General features: G+C 46.4%; 2 protein-coding genes across 2 annotated transcripts; both read right to left on the bottom strand.

Moving 5' to 3' along the window:
• Positions 1-3,262: 3,262 nt before the first annotated feature.
• Cypl (peptidyl-prolyl cis-trans isomerase-like 1 Cypl) lies at positions 3,263-5,769 on the bottom strand. Its single transcript, XM_075669106.1, has 4 exons — positions 5,666-5,769; positions 5,343-5,497; positions 5,018-5,086; positions 3,263-3,642 (listed from the first exon to the last, which is right to left on the bottom strand). Exons 1-4 carry the CDS (start codon positions 5,719-5,721, stop codon positions 3,419-3,421), a joined length of 504 nt encoding a protein of 167 aa, XP_075525221.1. The 5' UTR covers positions 5,722-5,769; the 3' UTR covers positions 3,263-3,418.
• Positions 5,770-9,912: 4,143 nt separating this feature from the next.
• LOC142557341 (transmembrane protein 115) lies at positions 9,913-21,025 on the bottom strand. The gene is made up of 4 exons (XM_075669101.1): positions 19,666-21,025; positions 17,058-17,237; positions 14,538-14,883; positions 9,913-10,346 (listed from the first exon to the last, which is right to left on the bottom strand). Exons 1-3 carry the CDS (start codon positions 20,385-20,387, stop codon positions 14,592-14,594), a joined length of 1,194 nt encoding a protein of 397 aa, XP_075525216.1. The 5' UTR covers positions 20,388-21,025; the 3' UTR covers positions 9,913-10,346; positions 14,538-14,591.
• Between the last annotated feature and the right edge of the window lie 189 nt (positions 21,026-21,214).

Raw genomic sequence — 21,214 nt, 5'->3', positions numbered from 1 at the left:
GGGTAACTTATTAGTACCCCCTTAGGCGTCAATTAACTCTGCCCATTCAAAAACATTGTTTAATCTCACTCTTCTTACATTAAATACTTGAAAAGCGTACTGCAGCTTGAACAGACGTAAGAATCCCCATCCCGCTCCAATGTGTAGGGTAGCAAACCGGTTAGGCAAAACTGGTTAACCTCCCTGCCTTCCTTCTCCACTTTTTCCTCCCTTCCTTCCTTGAATTCTTGAGTGAGTTTTGACAATCTAACAAAATGTTTATAGCATATGAGAATTTTCTATACAAATATAAAGAACTATTAAAGCTTTAAGGCCCTGTTACGTACAAAATATAGTGTTGTAAGCGTTTGTGCGTTGACCATGCGTTGGACGCGAGCAACAACTCCCAATGGAAGAAAGAATTAACAGAATTCATTAGCAGGTCACGGAATGTTCGCATTGATGCCAAATTTCTGAGCGAGGTTCCTGTAACCAAAGCAACGTAATTGAGCTGAAAAGAAAATTGGGGTTTAGGCTGAAATTGAACCCATGACCTTTGGAATGCAAAACGGCCACAAGGGCTAGTTGGTTTAAGCGTGTTAGAAGGGGTCATAATGAATGCATTGTGGTTTTTGACTTAGTGGTGAGAAATGAAAGCATGAGAAGTCGGGAGACCCTTTAATGCTGTCGATTTTTAGTCTTAAAGGCAAAAGGATTAAGCATCTCCCAATATTTTTTTCCTGTCTGGCATACTGGTAAAGCACTCATCCAGTCGCTTGAAACATGAGCCTGTTGTAAAAGATTATCGGAAACAGTGAACCCGCCACATGATGGCGTACATTTACCGTGCGCGAACCTTTCAACTCCTTTAATTCAAACACTTTGCACATAGTATTTACATCGGAAGCACATATCGAAACAAGTGTCTTGGGATGTATGCAGCATGTTTCAAATGTCATTCTCGTCGGTGTTATTGCTTCTTATGCGCTATCTTGGCATGCACAATTGCACACGCAGCGGTTGAAGAGGATACAGCTCAAACGATTTTTCTATGCCCCTTTAATATCGAAGTTCAAACAGCCATTTCCAGAGAGCATGGTATGTGAAAGCACTTCAAAAACTAGCAAAAGGGAAGGTGTAGCCATTTGTGCCTGAAATTACCGCAGCTATAGCAAAAACGTGACGAGTTCCGGGAGCATCTGAATATTTGTGGGAGAGCGAGTGTCTGTGTTGCCTAGTACTGATGGCATTGCAGAGCTACGACTATACGTGAAATTTTGGCACCATATTTCGTATTTTTTTCACATCCGGCGCACAGTGTGGATAGTGTTACCATTTAAGACCACATGAGGGCCAGTGACGGAGGACAAAAATTGCAATAGAAATTTGTTGGAAAATTTGCGCTCAAGCTTTTACCTCGAGGTCATGCTCCGTTGGCGACTGTGCTGCTTCTAACCATTCACAGCTTCATGTATAGTAGCAGGCAATGCTACGAAGGCTAGTGACTTTTTTAGTGCTTGTATTTGCACCCAAGAAATAGTGCATTACATACGAAATAGACGTGTGTTGTAATGGGATGTAAAATTGTACGATACATTTACATGCCAAAACATGATGCAATTATTACACGAAAGGTGTCACCGACCTCGAACTGTTTACCACCAACAGAAGAGAGGGACGAGTTTCTAGTGCAACTATTGACCACAGCACACCGTTTGCGCTTGCAACCAAGACATGGTACGTCGCATACCGGAAGCACGAATGTACACAAATAACTTGTGATTTGACGTACAAACTTGCATGTGCGAGTTGTAACATGTGAAGTAGTTTTACAGTACAATGCATCACAGATCAGAAATTGCTCTGAAAAATGCGCAAAGTTGAACTTCTATGAATATGTAGCTTCCACATTCCACATCTTGCATTCCACAGCCTGCAAAGTATGAAACTGAGTTTAGGAAAAAAAGCTTCCAAGAACATTGAACACTAGACAAAAGGTACAGGAATGGTCTAGCCTCTAAATCGTTCCAACATTTGTCATTTTCGTGCTTTCAGAGGCAGGCAATTTGCGTAGCACATTGACTGGCTTGTAGGGTAACATATCTGAAAGGAAGCATGGAAACAATAGAATGGAAAACTATTGGCACGTCTTTAAAACTGTTGCACATATTATAGAAAGAACATAAATATTAGCTAGTTCAGATGAAAATTAGTGGCGGGTAGGCCACAATGCATAGAACTGATAAAAAACAGTTGCAATGTTCTTTAAAAGAAAGAAAGGCAGACAAATCTATTACAGCTAAGGAATGGGTATCCACAGAATGGAAATGCTGCATAATGTGGCAGATAATCGGATTGGGAGATTGCAGATTGGTTATAATTCAGAACACTTTTAAATAATATATGCAAAGTATTTCAGTAGTGCTCAATCGTCCAAATTCACGTGGCAGTTTATTATGGATTCATCACCTTGCGGTGTAACCAGCGGCTAACGACTGCCGTCCTTTGCTTGGTAGAGCCAGACTCGCAGCACAAGATAATTTAGATTCATGTGAGTGATCTTGTCATTCATGTTAATTCTTGGACATACTCTTTTCAAAAGCGATTCATTTTGCAATGTCATTGAGGTTATAAATAAGCATCAGCCCTACACTATGAAAACAGTTATACCCTTTGGTGCGTAAACACAACAATAATTGTCTGTATTTGGTTGCATTTCCTTTGTTGAAAACTCATTGCTGTCAAGAATGCTGCCGCACTGAAAACGGGCATGTTGTTCGTGACCTGGAAGTAGCAGGTGTGCACCATTAAAGAAGGGAAAGGCAGGCAAGATGGAGGATTACTGTGGGACAAAGATACGTCCCGAAGGTTGTAAACTGTTGTATGATAAAATTATGATTGAGTCTACTAGAGCTGTTCCTCTGAGCCTGCCAAGCTAGCTACCTTTGCCCTCTTTTAAGATTTTCCTAGCACCGCTATTCATTTAGCATTGATTATTACGCTAGATTTGGTTGACAAGATTTAGTGTAAGGAAACAGGAGTTTGAAAGAGGGGTAATATTTAGGGGAATCCATTAATTATGACCAGCTGAGGTTCTTTAACAACCACTTATGTCTAAGTGCACTAGCATTTTGACATTCCAGCTACAACAAAATTGAGTCGTAGCAGCTGGGAGTTGAACCCATGACGTTGTGGTTGGCAGCAGACTGCTATATCCACTGTAGTGGTTGATCACGAGTTTGTATCTGATCCCAGTAATGTATCTGATGATGAATACATCAAATATGCCAAACCCTTCATTTAATGAAACATCATAAAAGTGAAAAAAGCACAGAACTGCCTGCCAAACTTCACTGTTACTCTAACAGAGCAGCTTGACTTCAAAACCAGGGATGACAAGTTGTGGTAACAGTCATGGGTGCACAGACCAAGGGTCTAGTCACTTTGTCCGCACCAAAGCACGCACTATCTTGACGTCTTCGAGGGGGAGGTCATTGTTGTCGGTAGGGACTCGTCCCATGCGATGAACGACGGTCATGCCAGACTGTACACGGCCAAAGATGGCGTGCTTCCCATCTAGCCATTGCGTTGGACTCAGAGTTATGAAGAACTGGCTGCCGTTTGTGTCTGGACCGGAATTCGCCATGGACAGTATCCCGGCTCCTGTTTCGGAAATGTCAAATATGAGCCCTGCATTATTGCACTTTATACAGCTACAGGGATATACATTTTTTTTTCTTACAATTTTATGCATGCGCATACTGTACAACTACAACTTTCCTATACCGGGTGCCAAGTCTCGTGTACTATGGGGTGCTATAATTAAATTAATAGTAATCACCAACTTCTAACTTATGTCACAGTCGCTGTCGGGACTCCATTGCTCAAGTCGTCTGCAGCACTGCCGAAAGTACGAGGCGTGCACAGACAATATCCTTCTGCAGTGGACTATAGTTTCTGGCACAACTGTCTGATTAATGGCAGGATTAGAGTTTTGCTTTTGTTTGGTGCAGGATGCGTTACAGCGATACGACATGTTAGGAACTTTGGGCATGCACGTCGTACTACATGAATTAAGCAGCCGCTGTGCGGGCTCTAGGGGCATTTGGACTTTCTGTTGGCTAAAGAGTGCTGCAGCTTCCACAGGACTACAAACAACTTGAGAGATGGAACATAGCCTCCTACATTTTTCAGTTCCGGCCCAGTCGCTCCACAATGCATGGGAGCCATTGGTACACTGCAGCAGCACCACACTGCCAGTCATTTTATTCCTGTTGTTGCTAGAGCCGTGGACAACTTTAGCTGGGCACTTCTGCGGCTCCGTGCCTGATTGGCCTGATCCTTGCCCTCTGCGTGACGTGTGGTCACGCGTCTGGAAAGTAGTTGACCCTAACCATGCTCCCATAAACTGGAGCAAACTACTAGAAAAGTGGCGCTCTGTCAGTGCCCCCCCCCCCCCCCGGTTTTGCCATCACTGGGCTGGCACCGAAAAAAAATTTAGGAGGCTATGGATGGAGCATACAGCAGTTTCAGCAAATGAGTAAAAGTTTAAATGATGTATTTCATCAACAGTTAGAGACACCACGAGCGTGTTTTGAAAATTTATTATGGGGCTTAACGGTCCAAACGCAATTTGCAGGCTATGCGAGTCGCCGTAGGCGACATGCTCGGCCGCGCCATGGCCAGTTCAAAGCAAAGTTTATTCGTTTATATATTATCAGAAAAGCATGAAGTACGTTTGCACGAGTACGTTGTGCATCTTAGAAGGGCTTGTTGTTGGTCGAGTTCGTACATATTAACAAAAATTTAATCTGCGCGAACTAACCACAGAGAGAGCACGAGAAAAGGACTGCGCCTGTCCATGTGTCATACTCTCTCTGTGGTCGTTGGCTCGTGCAGTTTAATTTTTCGTTACGTTGTGCACGTATGAACACGTCGTACATACCAGAACACAAGTTTAAAGAAAGTGGCTAGCTGTCTGCGACCAATAATCTAACTGTGGTACGCTCCGAACGCAGACGCAAGGCGAAATACCCACCGGTGTGTTTCAGCTCCGGGTGTATCTCATCATCAAACGTCTTGCCATAGATCGACGCGCCGCCTCTACCTGAAATTGCATAAAAATTTGTTTTCTCTGAATGCTATAAATCGCAACCATACTTTAGCGCGCTCGCGCATGCACGCGCACATAAAAAAAGAACACACACGCACACACGTTTTACACAATCGCACATGTGGAAGGAGGCAGTTAGGCAGACGACGTCTGGCGGCGCAGGAATGTTTGGCGACAAAAAGTGTCTAGAGGCACTAAAAACTTGTCAACGCGAGCTCGACGCGGGTATACATGGACGCTATATGGTTACCTGTGGCCGTGGGATCTCCGCCTTGAATCATGAAGTCCGGTATGATTCTGTGAAACTTGACGTTGTTGTAGTAGCCACGGCGCGCCAGTTCGGCGAAGTTTCGGCACGTGTTGGGGGCGTGCTTCCAGTAAAGCTCCACTGTTATGTCGCCCATGCTGCACAGTACACAAGAGAACAAGGCACCGGAGTCACCGGCATGCGTTCGAAACACGGTAAGTAGCATTTCAAGTAACCTGGTAACATTGCCAACATGCTCGTGTGATTATAGAGTGTTGCTTGCATCGAATCAATACAAAATTTTGAGCAGAGAACTGAAAACTTACGTTGTTTCTAGAGTCACGTACGGTGGCTGCCACGATTTATCCGGGATGCCCGTCATTTTGTTTTGCGTCCTTCAATCGGATCTGGTCTTGGATTGCCTTGAATTCGCGCAGCCATATTGGTGATTAGGCGCGCGTTTTGAAAACCCAGATTTCACTAAAGGACCAAAGCAAGTCATCCGATGATCGTGAGTGATATCGAAAGCGGCAATTGTTGCATCGCATAACCGCACCTTTAATTAGTATCGTACGTGCTTGGCAAGATAAACTGCGTCATTTTTTAGCGACAGTGACACCAACAATCCACTATTCCTCTGTCGCTGCGTGCTTACATTTGTTTTGCGCGGCAGGTTTATTTGCACGACGAATATGCATTATACGGTTTGATGCCTTATTTTAGCACTTTGGAACTTCGACATGCACAACGCCACACGGTTATAGCAACAAGGTTATTATGTTTAACCCTGAAAGATATACGAATCGTCACATTTATGGCGCCGCATAGCCTACAGCCACATTATATAGGAACATGTAAGAGGCAAAATTTCTCATGCAGTCATACTGCGAGTACTCAGGTAGATCGAAATGCTCTAGGCGCAAATTTTTCGCTACCTTGATATGCCTCGCGCCACGACGACACTGAAGGCTTCTGAAGAACTATCTGGCTTTATAGGCACCGCCTGAAATAATGGGTCTTTCGTTTCTGCATTATTGCGATAACAATTACATGTACGCTCCAGGCGCATTTCTGCCGTCGCCGTGATGCTCCGTATAGAGTCCAGGGGCGATAACATCGACGACGCGCGCCGTATGCTGTATGGGCGAGTGAAAGCGTGCGAGGTTGTGGCGACGATTGTGGCTCAATTTCGCGCGCGCAAGGGAGGAAAGCGAGGAGAAAGCGCGCCGTCTTCCGTCGCGTGCAGGTCACCGAGGGGAGGGAAGGAGGGAGAGGGCGTTCTACTCCGACTACATATGGCGCCGCCGCGCGGTGGCTGTCTTGAATGCGATCTGCGACAGGGACAGAGTGCGCCGAGTGTTGATAGCTTCGTGTGCACTGCGTTCGCCGCTTAGTTCGCGTTGAAGCGAGAGGCAGCGCGAAGGCCAATTCGCTCGCTGCAGCTGCTGCGATTTCTCACTCCGGCGTTCTGACGAGTGGGCGCGTGACACCATGCTTGTTAATTTAGTTAGTAAACGAATTTTTACAGCTAGGTTTATACGGCCGAAGGACACTGATACGGCTAATAAAACTACTATTCTTACCTCGTATAGCTGTCTTTTTTTTTTTTTGCTCTTGCAATCGATGCTTCGCCTTTCGCAGGCGAAACTGCGACATATGCTTTATATTTTTTTTAAGTGGCCCAAAATTGTACATAGTACGTCGACGTCGCCTACCGCGCCTTTAGGTGGCACGTGCTGGGCGAGCGTCTAATGAAGAAGGAAACAGAAAAGCAAGTTTTTAAAACATGGCGTCTCCTGCATTTATATCATCTTAACTAACATGCATGATACAACACTAGGGCCGGCATACACGTGCCTCACAGGCGCTCTGCCCCCATCCTGACGTCTCTGCCCGCCGCGAGAGCGTCGAGGATCCTGCCGAGCGAAAACGTTCCGTTGGAAGGCGCGTCGCTGGTGTACTCGCGATCCGACGCCATCTTGGCATCTTTGGTGGGGAGCGGCGGCGGCGAACGTTCTTCCAGACGAGGCGGCAACGATCCCGGTCGCTGCAGCCGCTCGGGCGCCGGTTGCAGCTCGGGATGCTGGGCCGGCAGCGTCTCGTTCGGCGCAAACTGGATAAACTCCACCAAGGGCGCCGAGTGGTTGTGGTTCCTCGCGTCCTTGGCCTGCGTCTCGACGAACGTCACGGCGGCGCCGACGACGCTGACCACCAGGAAGGCGCCCAGCACCACGAAAACGCTGATGACGGTCTTGGCCGAGACGTCGCCCGATCCGGCCGCCGCGGCGCTGGCGGCGGATCTGGCTGCCGCTGCTGCCTTGAATACCGCCGCCGCCTTGCGAGAGGCCGAGGAAGAAGCGGCGGAGCAGGAGTTCGTGCCGGGCAGGGCGTCCAGCGAAGCCATCTCGATGACCCCCAGGTGCATGTTGTGCGGGCGCGGCAGGGTTCAGGCGCAATTTTGCAGTCGACGATCGAGGATGGATGCAGAGACGAGGCACCGCCGAGGAATGTGGGAGAGCGCGCCCGCCGGCCACACCACGGACCGTGGCTCGCACCCGGGAGGCTGCCTCGGCGCGCGCGAGGGGTCGTTTTCTTCTCCTTCGCGAACACTATCCTAAACAAGGTAAAGGCAATATTGACCGTCGGATAACGGACATTGCGTGTTACCTCACCGAATACGCGGTACGTCCGAGTTTCCCCAAGGAAGGATCCAAATTTCTATACATCAATACAGCAAACACACTTGCCAAGTCGCTTAACTTAGAGATTTTTTTACAGAGAGATAACATTTACTGCTGCAGCACCAAAGTCCGGAGGTAGGATATGTGTGCCGAAGGTGCCAATCTGGGCAGTCAAGCCTGCCATCTTGTCAGTTACGATTGGCCCAGAGGGCCCCTAGGGCCTTTCTGTTTGGCTCAAAATAATGCCATTACAGAATTCGACAATATGGCCAAATTTGACCCCGGGTTTGCAAGGGGGGGGGGGGGGGTGCAGGTAGTTCACATCTAGGCTTAAGAAATGGTGGAACAGAATAGCCCACATGGTGTCAAGGCGTCTGCCACCCACACCTCTAGGTTACGTCGCAGGTAAGTTGAGCAAGACTGTCTTGCATGGTCGCGTAGACTCCTGCATAGTCTTACATGATGTGAGAATTGCCAGGAAAACCGCTACAGCCAGTGCAAGTGGGAGACACGTTTCACTCGCAGCAAGGAGCTTATTGCTTACGACATCCAGTTTTACCTCCATCTTCTAGCAGCATACATCTTAGCTACTATCAGGTATGTTGACAGAGGTGGCCTGGACTATGACCACCTTACCTGCTCATTAATTCGCTGAACGCTCAACAATAAAATGTTCTCTCCTCCTCTGAAACCCCCCTCATCCGTCAGTGGCGCATATTCTCACGCAACTGTACACCTAATGACCATTGGCCAGATTTCTTTAGATGGAGGATTGAATGGCTCTTATAAAAATTGTTCTCCCTGAAAAGTCGTGATGGCTGGTAACTTCACTTAATGATGCTATCTATTTATGATATGAGCATCCCCTTCAAATGTCAGATGATAATGATTTCCCCTCTGAAACGGGGTGATGGCGTGGTGCCCACACCTCAGCATAATATTTACGTTCTTATACAAATGATATGTTTTACCTTTTATTTCCACTCTTTGCTATCTATACAAGCGCATCATTATACACCATTCTGCAATCGTACCAGTTTCAGAACGCAGCTATTATGCGCCCGTTCCTGCTGCAAGCGTCGGTGCCACTTGTAACCAAGTGAACGAGCACAGCAAAAGATGAGAGATAACGCGGAGCACAGAGGGGTTTGAAAAAGCGGCGACAGCGAAAAGGTGCAAGGACGAACGCAGAGAGTGCAGAAGAACCTAGTGGAACCACAAGGCGGAAAGTGGAGTGTGGCAGCGATCAGGCATGCGGCCAGCACGGTAACAAAGCGATGGCATGGGCTATGGACCCACTACACACGCACTCCGCCGCCGCTAGGGAATGCGCTTTGCACGAGCCACGTGTTCCCGTGTACACGCTTTCTTTCCGAACAATGAGCGACGCAACCCTGTGGAAATGCTTCGTCTGCCGCTTCTGATAAATGAGCTGCCTGAACAGAGGTTCAGTGCCTCTACGAGAGCACCCCGTCGTTCAGAATCAAATTCTTTGCCACAATACACCGCGAATTCAAAACAACTAAACAGCTGCACTCAAAATTCGCGTTAGGGAGTATCAGAATTGTCGTTGGAAATTTATTATTCGACATCGCATTGGTTCCTTTCTGCTTATGTGCCACCCTTATCCTTATTATCCTGGGATGACGGTGCCATCTGGTGGTGGATAACAATGTCGCTGCACGATATTTTTAGATCCGGCGGAGCGAGAGAGCCATATAGTGGTCTAGCCAACCGTAAGAGAGGGTCGCACCACCCGATTCTGCGGTCATGCCGATAATCCCGTAACTAGAGCTCAGCGCAGCAATGGACGGAACATGACGGGCATCGTTCGCCGTGCCAGTAGCAGTAGCCCTTGTTGGAAACAGGAAGCACACATCACACCAGAACACTTTTGTACATTGTGAAACAACACTTGTTTATTTCGCTCAGGAAGCCTTTCTCTTAATTTTTTTTTTCTTAAATACACGCCTCTCTGTACACAATGGGATTCCAAAGCACCTGTAAAGGCAGTCTGTGCAGCATTAGCACGTGCGCTCCTTCGCACGCATCCTAAAAGAAAGACGAGAAAGAGCAATTGTTTATTTCATGCACACACATGCACGCACACACACCAAAGCCATTTTCATTAATTACTGAGTGTCTCTTCTGTACACAGCTCCCGTCTTCAGCTGGTAGGTGAAGGGTATAGGAATGACGTGCAACCCTTTCCTTATATCAACTTTTTTTTTTCTTCAGTGTTTCTTTTTTCACATTGACAGTCTATATACAAATGTGTGACTATGGAGTGACATCTTGCTCATCCGTCTCCAGTCTTTCGGATGGGCTGAAAGAAAAAAAGAATGAAAGAAAAAAAGAACAACAAGGATTAGAAAGCAACTAGAATCGGCTAGCTAATGAAGCTTCGTGCTTGAAATACAAGAGTAAAATTTGGCACTGTGCTTTTCAATGCATTTTACCCGTGCTGACATATGGGGTAAAACTATGACTTGTGGAGATTGACAAAGAAGCTTGAGACCAAGTTAAGAACCTTGCAAAAAGCAATGGAACGAAGAATGCTAGGCATAACGTTAAGAGACAGAAAGAGAGCGGTTTGGATCAGAGAGCAAACGGGTATAGACGATGGTCTAACGGACGTTAAGAGAAAAAATGGAGCTGGGCAGGTCATGTAATGCGCAGGTGTAATGGTAGATAACTGGAGGACCATTAGGGTTACAGAATGGGCGCCAAGAGAAGGGAAACTCAGTCGAGGACGGCAGAAGACTAGGTGGAGCGATGAAATTAGGAAATTTGCAGGCGCTAGTTCGAATCGGTTGGCGCAGGAGAGGCGTATTTGGAGATCGCAGGGAGAGACCTTCGTCCTGCAAGTGGACATAAAATAGGCTGATGATGATGATGATGAATCAGACGCCTTGAAGATCGCGGGTAGTACACAGATTTTTCCACGACATGACTCAGCTTTGCTGAAGGAGTACACTGCAGCTAATTTATGCTGCACACTTGTCTCGCAGACATTTTGTTAGAGAAGTGAAGCATCCCATGGTCACAAGTAACTGCCTTTAATACATAATATCACTAACTAGACAAATGGCATAAAATGTGCACTAAGTACTGTTACTAGAAGGCACAGATGAAAACCGTGCAAGCACACACGTAAACAACAAGCATAGATGTGCTCCTCCCTCTCTTTGTGTGCCTTTTCATAATACAGTACACTTACATTAATTTTACTATGGTTAACAGGTTTTTTTCAGTTAATCTGGTCCTGACGGAAGGTCCTGGACAGCACCCATACATTTCTATGGGACCAAACCTTTGTAATTTTGATTCTGGAATCAGCCTTCGCTGGATAATTCGAACTTGGCTTGTCATTATGCACACGCCTGATTGCAATGATGACTACGGTGGTGACTCTAATAATGGCAGCATCCGTCTTGGCGGCACTTAGGGCACACAGGAACATTTTAAAGCAAAAATGGTATCTCACAATTAATTATTGCAATATTTAACCGATTCTAATTTGCACTTTTTTCCCCAAGAGGAATCACCCGAGAATTGCTTGGGCAGTAAAATTCAATATGAAACCAAAACTGCACTCGCAGCGTAATAGCCTACTATCACAGCCTTGCCATCACAAGATGCTGATCATGGATGGTGACAGAGCAAGTTCATGCATAGCATGACGACAACACATTGCTTTGAGTCTGATTATGACAGCACATTCAAACGTCGCTGAGTTGCGGGATGAGCGTGTGGAATGGTTAGTCTAGGCGTGGGCCACTGCCTCATTTGCAATTGTTGCAGAGGCATCCGATAAATGCAAAATATCAAATGCTCTTAGGACTGTACAGAGGACGACATGTGGTTCTTCATAGACAGCGATAAAGTGGCATATTTCTGTTTTGTCAAGGGCTCATACACGAAAGAGATGCGCCGCCTTTGCCCGACCCTTGCGCTTATGTGTGAGTCGCGAGAGAGAAATGCGGAGAATTTCGCTTCTCGAAATTTGCATTTGCCCAAGTACTAAAGAGAAGGGAATGCTTCACTCTGTCCCTGGCTGATGGCAATGCGCACTACGCAAGAACTGCTGCTTAACTTCCGTCCACACGTGATCACAACAACCAATACAGAGTCCCATAATGGCAAAGCATACAATACAACAAACTCACAGTAACAATGTGTCATTACTCATTGGTCTGTGGCTGCTAAAGCATGTGGGGAGCACCCGCCTCCATTTCCTCCCGCGTACCCGCGGCGTCCCGTCCGCACGTGGCGACGGGTCGGGCCGGCGTAGACATGGGAGAGAAGCACTACGCGCTCTCCCTTTCTCAGTCGCTCTGATGACGCGCGTACCCCTCTTCCCCTACGCGGCTCACGGGAAAGGGAAACGTATCCGGCGGGCGAGGAGGACTTCCCCTCGCAAAAAGGTAAAAAAGCATAAAAGCGCGCCACCGGGGGAGACCCGCTCTCTTGGGACGCCGGACACCTGCCGCCTGGACGAAAGCACCTGCCGCATCCCGTGAGTGACCTCGTTTGTCTGACCCACCCAGACAACGAGGCAAGCCTATTTACTACTATTACTGAGAGGACGTCCCTCTGCGAGTGTTCATTATTGCTAATTGCAATACACGTTATTACCGTTGACACCGCTGGTTGCCTTATTCGTTCGAACCCGGCGTAGCCGCGATTCCAGCGCTACGGGTTGGGAGTACCATGAAGTGACTGCGTGGGGCTAGATCCGGAGCTTGCCTTCAGCCCTAGCCGCACGCAGAGTGGAACCCCCACAAGCAGCATCTACCTAACCTGTTCCATCCAGCTGCACGCCGGGTTGCTCTGCTCCCCTTGGCAGGAACCCTCTATGTCAGGTCTGGCGGTGAAGCAGAAGAAAACAAGAACATGTACTGCAGAAGTCAACTGGAAAAATGCCAGGCCTGAGACGGAGCGACTTGGTGCGCAGTGATGGGGAGGGTGCAGGTTAGGTAAGTGCCAGTTTAGTGGCAGCAGACCAATAAATAATGACACACTGGCACTGCGAAATCGATGACCTTGCAGTCATGAGTGCAATGCTTTCTGCCCAGTGCCATGGAAACACGAACGGAAAATGAGTTTGTTTAAGGAGTATGTTTACCCACAACCGTTGCACAGTGCGCATAGCAGCTCGGTCTAGGGACAAACGGAGCAAAGTGTGTGCTCCTCCACAATATTTAGGCGCAGTCCCAAGATCATTCTCTCGCAACTCACACAAGGCCAGGCAAACGCAGCGTAGCTCTGGCATGTCTGGGACCTTGAGAAAATGGAAGCATGCGGCAAAGTGGTGACGGTGGACAGCAGATCGATAAGTTTCCATTTTGCGAAGGTAAAATTCGCTGGTTTCCTGTGTTTCCTATTACCAAAATTGGGGGCATGGTACAGTTTTCTTGCTAAAAAAATCAGGTGCGCATTTGATTTCTACTTTGTTCGGGAGCTCTAATGGCATTTCTACATTAGTTTCCCCACTTTGAACCTATAAAAAGTGGGTGCATGCATGATTTGGGGTCGTGTTGAAATAGGGGCAGATATTTCCAGGTGCATCAGCGGTGTTTCAAAATTTTATCTGTCTCTTGCTTCATTACACAAATTTCCTTGGTCACATCACTGTCGAATGGATGGAAGTTGACTGTACTTAGTGCAGTTTCCATGATGTCATACCACGTAAGGCTTTAATGGTGCAAAATAAGGTTATGATGCACAATGTCATACCAACCAGTCTTGTTCTTCGCTTTGCTAAATTAAGGCAATTTACAAAATGTGTGTCTGTGAATGTAGATTATGCTTGGACAGTGTGATATTTACCACCAGTAAATTAGTTCTGGCATTCTGAATGATTATTTTTCTTGGTATTGTTTTGAAGCACAAAACCGAGATGATGAACAATGAACAAATGGCCATAAATTGCAGTCGAATCCTGCTATAACGAATTACATCCGACATGGAAAATGCCTTCATTATACCTGCATCCGTTTATCCCGTCTGACACTGTTCAAATTAATACAGACCACCTAGGTTTCTTCCAAGACATCTAAATCCAATTAATTGAATTTTCTTGCATCCTGACCTCACCGAAATGCGGCTGCCAAGGTTGGGCATCGAACCTGCAACCTAGCGCTCAGCGGCAGAACACAATGGCCACTGAGAAACCGCAGCGGGTCTTCAAGCAGGTTGTTACCACCAGTGTGCAACGGGAGACACAAGCACGCAAGAAGAGTGGGACATGCGCTGTCCTCGTCATCCTGTGTGTTTTGTTTCCCGTTACCTGCTGGTTGTGATGACGCGGAATCAACTCGCCAAAGCCACACCTATCGTTTCTTACTTTCCCTCCTAAGCCTATTTTCCTGTTAGTACAACACTGTATTCATTAGATCTCGACCAACTCGTCCAGCCAACAAGTTCTACTCCACACCTCTAAGTAGGTGCTTCAAGTATCCAGCTGGCTCGAGTTGGCAGCAAGCAATCAGGCCATCGAGGATTGAGCACTCACAGATGCATGATTCCACTCAATCACCCACACGGACGCCGCTCAATTCGTCGAGGGTCATGCATCCAGCAAGGACTGTGCCTTGGCGGAGCTGTCGTGCGGCGACTCGCGGCTGGTGGGCACCTCTCGCGCAGACGGCGGCGGTAGGCTGGGAATGGCGATGGCCACCTGAGATGATGCGGGCCCTTCGCCCGAAGGGCCCGGCTTTTGATGGTGCAGCGGGGTGCCCAGAGAGGGCGCCGCTGTCGTGCTGCTGCTGGCTGTCGAGGACTGGTCCTCGTCGGAGAGCAGCGGCCATTGCTGTTCCACCTTTGTGAGCCGCTCGCTCAGGGCGCGCAGCGCTATCTGCCTGCGTGTTGGGATTCGTAAGACGCTCGTTGGGTCAAATCTGAGATGCTGGCAAACCAAATGGAATTTGCAACCTGACACTTTTTTTTTGGCATTAGATGCAGGTCCAAGTCCTGTAAACCTTAGAAGAAACACAGCGAAAACCTTGTTAGAATGAACTCACACGTGACACAAGAATGCCTTTATTATACCTGATATTTGTTAAATGATGTATAACATGTATCAAATATAAGCATATATTCGTTACATGTTAATATTGGCACGAAACATTTCAGATTTACCTTGTTATATCCTATAGGTGGTGATATTGAATTTCGATTGTACTGACAAGCTTCAGAGTGCCCTAATTACTATAATATTTCTTCGTATTATTATCTTGTTATAGGATTTTGGCAAAGATAATGTAAACAACTTCGTGTAAAGCAGTAAACTGATATATTATATATTTGTCTGCTTCAGACAATCTGAGAGAATTTGCAAAATTTTGCTATCCTTTCTTTGCACAGAGTTATGAAGTTGCAAACTTTATGCTTCAAACAGTTTTTACTTGCTAAATTATGGCAATATTCGTTTAAAAAAATTTGAGTCTTTCAATCAAAATACTACTTTTAACAGCAAGTATAATAGCTTAATATTCTCAGAACCCAGCAAAGCTCACTTAAATCACCATAGCAGTTGCCTAATTATTGCATTTCGCACACATCTGATTAGAGAAATTAAGAGTTAGTCTGAAGCTACAGCTTCCTCTTGAGGCCATGCTGAATGTCTGCCTCGGTTGCATGGCACCGCACGCAAACAAAGCAACACCAGATTCAAGTGGTACAATGAGCAGGTCGCTAGCTGTTTTGTAATGCAAGCTTACGCGCACTGCTATCTTGCACGTCCCTATGGCAGCTAATCGATGTCAGCCAGAACAACCTAGTCAATGTCACTGGCCAGAATGACAACATTAAACTAATCACTCGCTTCGGAACAGGGGCAGCTCTGCCTCTCCAAGCATAGGAGCAGCTGCTCCGTTTAAACTGACGCGAGCGGCAGGACAGCAAGAAAGAATGCACCATTAGTTTTAAAAGAGTTTCCAGTTGGTGGTACTAGAGGTGGAGCAACAGAGGTGGAAGCATGGCAGCTTTCAGGCTACTGCGCTTTTATTGCGTGTACTCATTTTGCAATCGCCTTTGAGGCCTTCAATGGCACAATCCCAACATCACTGTTTGCGACAGGAGAGCAGCAGTTTGGCAGAAGCTGTGCCGAGCATCACATGGTCTGACAGTATTGTTCCAAAGCCAGTGCTTGTAGACTAGCTTCATCAGGAGCACTTTACAAGCTTAACAGAACTCTTTGCCGGGCTAGTTCTTTCGTGTGTAGGGAAGGCATAACAGCGCAAACTAGCACGATCACACATGGATAATGCAAGGTAGAGTACTACTCATGACTAGTTTATTTTTCCCCTGAAGCCAAGGATGTAAGCATACACACGTAAGCACACGGAGACATACTGCGGGTGTACCACTAAAAGAAGTCACAATGATAAAAACTGGGGTCATGATAACGTAACAATTTGATTCCGTTTCTTTTCAAGCTTCATCAGTGGTTCGAATGGCACACTGCCCGTGTTGTCACCAGCAAGTAGTGGATGATAAGAAAGGAAGAAAATGAACTAAAGGGATTGCTACATTCTAGGAACTCGAGATTCACTACTGAATCCAGGTTTTTATCACTCTGTAGCACTGGATCTATTTAACGCTCTCTATGTAAGAGGCAATGGCTGCATAAGTGATGCCTCTAATTTACTTTTCAAAAGCAAAGCCCATTTTTTAGTATGGCGGTTCCTTGCCCTAACATATCTGCAGCCTGAAAGGGAAATATTGTCACTTATCGACTGTAAAACAAAGCTACAAAGAAAACCCATACAGGTTTCTCAGAAAGAAAGCTTCGCACTTGAAGAAAAATACAACTAGGAAAAAAAATCGCGGACCAGGACGACCAGGACGAAAACCAGGACGACGAAAATTGCGGACCAGGACAACTACGGAGCTTTTTGTCTGGCCTAGTGGATCTTCGCTAGGTGGATGACATTTTTTTCTTTTATGTCCTCCGGTTAATTTCGAGTTTGTTAACCTTAAACCTTTGGCCCGCAGGCTAGTACTAGCACGCTACTGAAATTCCAGGACTTACCTCCTCCGCTCCGCATCCTGAGGATCGGTGCCCGGGAGGTTGATGGTGACGGTGGATGCAGACCCACTGGACAGGTTGTACTTTCGCGGTGGCTTCCTACACAGCTTGATCTTCACAAAGAAGTTGAAGATGAGGTTGCTGAACAGAGCGATGGGAGGCTGGAGCACGTTTGGAAAGAAACTGTTGGGGAAAAAGAAAGGGTGGGGAGAAGGGAACACGCATGAATTTCACCCTAGTAGCTGTAAATGTACATTTTGTACCAGATATATCCTGCAATGTTTATAATTTGCTTGTGTACTAGAAAATGAATCGAAGCTAGCCTTTCCGTCACTAGAGGTATGGCCAGGTACAACGTAACAATTTATCATGCTTGATTCTATTCTTTCCGCATCTATCGCTGCTCACAATCAGCCAACCCACCTGAGATAACGTAAATGGAGTACCACGTGGAGCAGAAACAAAGCACGAAAAGGTGAGTAAAGAAATGGAGTGCAGTCTCCTTAGAAAAATCCACCCTCGATTTGCTGCAAGCGTTTTTGCAAAACCTTTTTGCCAATTAAAGAAAAATAAATATGACTGATATACTGAGCAACTAATTGAGCGATTGCGTGCTCGTATCAGCAGACACTTGTTTCAATTAAACAAGACGAACGTTTAGCGTGCTGCCAACCATAGCATTGTTCTGCACTTCCAAGTCTCTTGAGCAGCAATGTCACCAACTTTTGAATTTTTACGCTTCACTGAGGCACTTTTTTTCTTTTTTATGCTATGCTCAGCTAACAGAAGCTCTTAACTTGCAACTGGGGTACAGTATGAGTTAGAAATTTAAGGACATATGGCAAACTTTTGCAAGTTTTAGCAATGGTCTGCAATTTCCTAAGATTGGTTGTATCAAGGCAAGAGAGAAATTTTTACAATAGCATGCTACTGTTGCGGGAGAACCACCTTATGACAATTACATAGATGCGAAAGGGAAACACCAAACCGGTTCATAGAGGGATAAATTATTCATTTCAGAAGTTTATTTTTGTTACTTTCAGGGTCAGGGGCTCATCAATAAAACTTCTATTTTCTGAATATCATGCTGAAAGCACACTGAATATGGCTGTGTGACATCACACACTTTAAAGTACATCACGCATTTCAATGACGAACAAATAACATGTGATCTGATGTAACCTTACATTATCAAGTTGTAATACGTGAAGTAATTCCACAGAAAGCGTAGCAGCTAAAAAGCCACTGCACTATAAGATGCATGGAGTGAGACTTTTAGCTTCCACAACGTTGCCTCTTAAGTAAAAAAAAGAAAAAGAAAAGTCGAATATAGGCAGTTATGAAACATCAAGGGTAAAAATGAAGTAAACTGCAATACCGTTTTTTTTTTTTTGTTCCAGGCTTGTCAACGAGTGTGACAATAGTGTGTTTGAAGAATTTTTAGGTAACAGGATGTTGATGCTGGTATGTTATGAAACCATGTCATGTCGTGGTTTTCAATAATTGTGCATAACAGGCATTTTGAACTTTTGATGGGCCTTCTTTCCTATTCACGTTACATTCTAGCCCAAGAGTAGGTTTGCCTGTCATATAGAAATTGCCAAAGCATTTCGTGAACCAATATATTTCAAAACTACAGTCTACCGAAAACTGAGCTATAAACTCTTTGAAAATAAACACAAGCAATGCATATTGCCAATGCTTGGAATGTTGCCCATGATGCACATATAATGGTAGTCTCAAACACAGAAACGTAGGGGGAATCAGTTTCTTGGAGTTGCCTGTGTTACCATGTCAACGTAAAATGCAGCACTGCGAGATGGGGAAAGTCTGCATGTTTAGTATTTAGTCTGCGTTTGCACAATCGCTGCCATTTACGTTTAGATGGACTCAGCTAAGAGAGGAAAGGCAGGATTGTGAATCATATCTGCGCCTTCTTTGAGCCTACACAGCAGCAATGGAGATATGTGAAGATAGAACGCAAAGAAGAAATAGCACAATCACCTCGTACACACAAACAGTCAATAGCATGACTAAAGGCTGCGTAGGCAAACTGTGGGAGAGCCTTAAGCAATCCTATCAACTTCCTCCGCATGTAGTTTTATAAGCGCGGACGTAAATGTAGCGGCTGTCGTTATATGTCACGACCAACGCAATATTGAAATTAAGATATGCGTACGCAGGTGAAACTCCCTTTAGATTGTTTCATATATTAAAGAGTAAACAGTTTCCTCATAAAAGATCCGCAGATAAGCCTACGTTTAGACTCGCTCAGCGTCGAGCTTTTCTGCACGTCGCAGATATATCTGTGCGACACAGGCTTTGGCGTATCTTGCAATACGCCAAAACGTAAACGGACGCTGTGTTCAGTAGAGCGCGTCGTCTTGCAACCGCTCTTGAAGTCTCCGAGCCTCGGCAAAAGAAGGTGCATCGGTTAGCTAAAGACGGCAAAACAAACGTCGATGATTTTACCAGCTACATGCAGATAAGACGCGAACAGCGCGCGCCTACCACACCCCCCCTCTAGTTGTGTCACCACCACGCACCGTCACAAGTCACGGGCACGCATACTTCTCTGAAGGCCAACCGCGGCTTCGCGAAGGACACGCACCTAGCAAACGTGAAGTGGTCCGCCATGTCACCCTTGCTGCCGTTGCTGTGGTGCTGGTAGAAGCGCAGGTAGACCCACGACGACAGCACGCCAGAGGCAAACATTACCGGGTAGGTGCCTCGAAGCACCTGACATGCCCACAGTATGATCGAGCCCAGGAGTACCGTCAGGGGAACGTTTCGGTTGCGGATCTTGCCGAACGGCAACGGTACCAGTACGTGGTCGGGCATGATCTGCTTGACCGCGACCATGACGGCAGCGCAATAGCCGGCCAGCCCGTGGATTCGCACGGCGAACAGGTAGTCCGGGTTCCAGGTGATCGAGTAAAGAACGATGTAGTAGGCGACCGACAGGAACGCGACGCTCGTGTTGACGATGGCGAAGAAAGTGAGCATCTCGATGGCTCCCCAGAGGGGCTCGATGAGCTTCCCGCACAGTCCGACGGTCACGATGTCGGCGATCACCATCCAGACGCTGTTCTCGAAGAACGCGTGCGTGAACGCGGTCCATATCCAGAAGCTGGGCGGTATGATGTAGCCCGGCGTGACGCACACGGCCCTCGACGCGACCTGGCTGTAGGAGAGGAAGTAGCAGAGGAACACGGCCAGGCTTAGCACTTTGACGACCGCGCTGCAGGTCTGCAGCGCGGCCAAGAACTGCTGTCGCAGGTACGGCAGGTTTCGCTGCACCACCGTGGAAGCGGCCATCTTCCTCGCTGCCATGTCTGTTTTCCCCCCCACAAGTTGCGGAAGGAAACCGGAAGCCGCGTGAGGAGAACGGCAGAAACCGGATGTGACGTTTGCCGAGTTTGAATCATTCCACCACGACGCTACGCAGGCCAACGTTGATGCCAGCTATGCCATAGTATTTTCTACAGTATATGAAACTCTACGGGCTATGCGACGACTTCCATTAGGTCGTGGATTCCTCCATGGTATTCACGGCCAGTGAAAAATGGTCATAATGGAGGGGCTTTACCCATAGTTTCACACTGGAAACTCAATGACTTTACCGAACGAGTCTCTAGGCAAGGCATTGAATAACTAACTACTAACTAACTACCACATCGACACAATCATAGGACTACTGCTAAGAGCGCGACAGGCGCTAAATTGAACGCATTCATGGCATCATACAGTGGTTGTTATCATACCAGCAAGCCTTTCCCGATTCTAAAAATCCGGTTACATTTCGTCGGTTAGTTTTCTTCACTTTTCGGAGGAAACCTAAACAGTAACACTATTCACTAACACACTGAGACGCCCTCTATGCAAAGAAAAATAAATATAATGCGCATTGAATAAGCGATTTAATCAATCTTTTTTTAAAAAGTTATCTGAAGGCAACACAACACTTTGTAAATTACTAATCCACTTACTGAAATATCTGTCACTTTCTTTTCTTTGAAGTTAGTAAACAATTTTCAGGAACCTTCCTTGTTGTATGCCTTCCACAGCAGCTCCACGCAGTGTTGTATGTGAAGCCAGATTATTGACAGCAGCATTTATTTCGAGACAGCCAAGGCTGTTTGTGCCTCGACAACATTGGC

The sequence above is a fragment of the Dermacentor variabilis genome, chromosome 9 (genome assembly GCF_050947875.1).
Source record: "Dermacentor variabilis isolate Ectoservices chromosome 9, ASM5094787v1, whole genome shotgun sequence".
Lineage (NCBI taxonomy): Eukaryota > Metazoa > Arthropoda > Arachnida > Ixodida > Ixodidae > Dermacentor > Dermacentor variabilis.
The sequence above is the reverse complement of the archived record's forward strand: the minus strand, read 5'-3'. Positions and strand labels throughout refer to the sequence as shown.

What these genes read in the sequence shown, in the direction of transcription:
- Cypl (XM_075669106.1), bottom strand. Translation starts at nt 5,721, where the DNA reads ATGACGGGCATCCCGGATAAATCGTGGCAGCCACCGTACGTGACTCTA. An exon ending in CGGAGATCCCACGGCCACAG is followed by an intron (nt 5,087 to 5,342) that starts GTAACCATATAG and finishes ATGCAATTTCAG; the next exon opens with GTAGAGGCGGCGCGTCGATC. An exon ending in CCCGGAGCTGAAACACACCG is followed by an intron (nt 3,643 to 5,017) that starts GTGGGTATTTCG and finishes TTTCCGAAACAG; the next exon opens with GAGCCGGGATACTGTCCATG.
- LOC142557341 (XM_075669101.1), bottom strand. Translation starts at nt 20,387, where the DNA reads ATGGCAGCGAGGAAGATGGCCGCTTCCACGGTGGTGCAGCGAAACCTG. An exon ending in GACCACTTCACGTTTGCTAG is followed by an intron (nt 17,238 to 19,665) that starts GTGCGTGTCCTT and finishes TTTCCCCAACAG; the next exon opens with TTTCTTTCCAAACGTGCTCC. An exon ending in CAGGATGCGGAGCGGAGGAG is followed by an intron (nt 14,884 to 17,057) that starts GTAAGTCCTGGA and finishes CCCAACACGCAG; the next exon opens with GCAGATAGCGCTGCGCGCCC.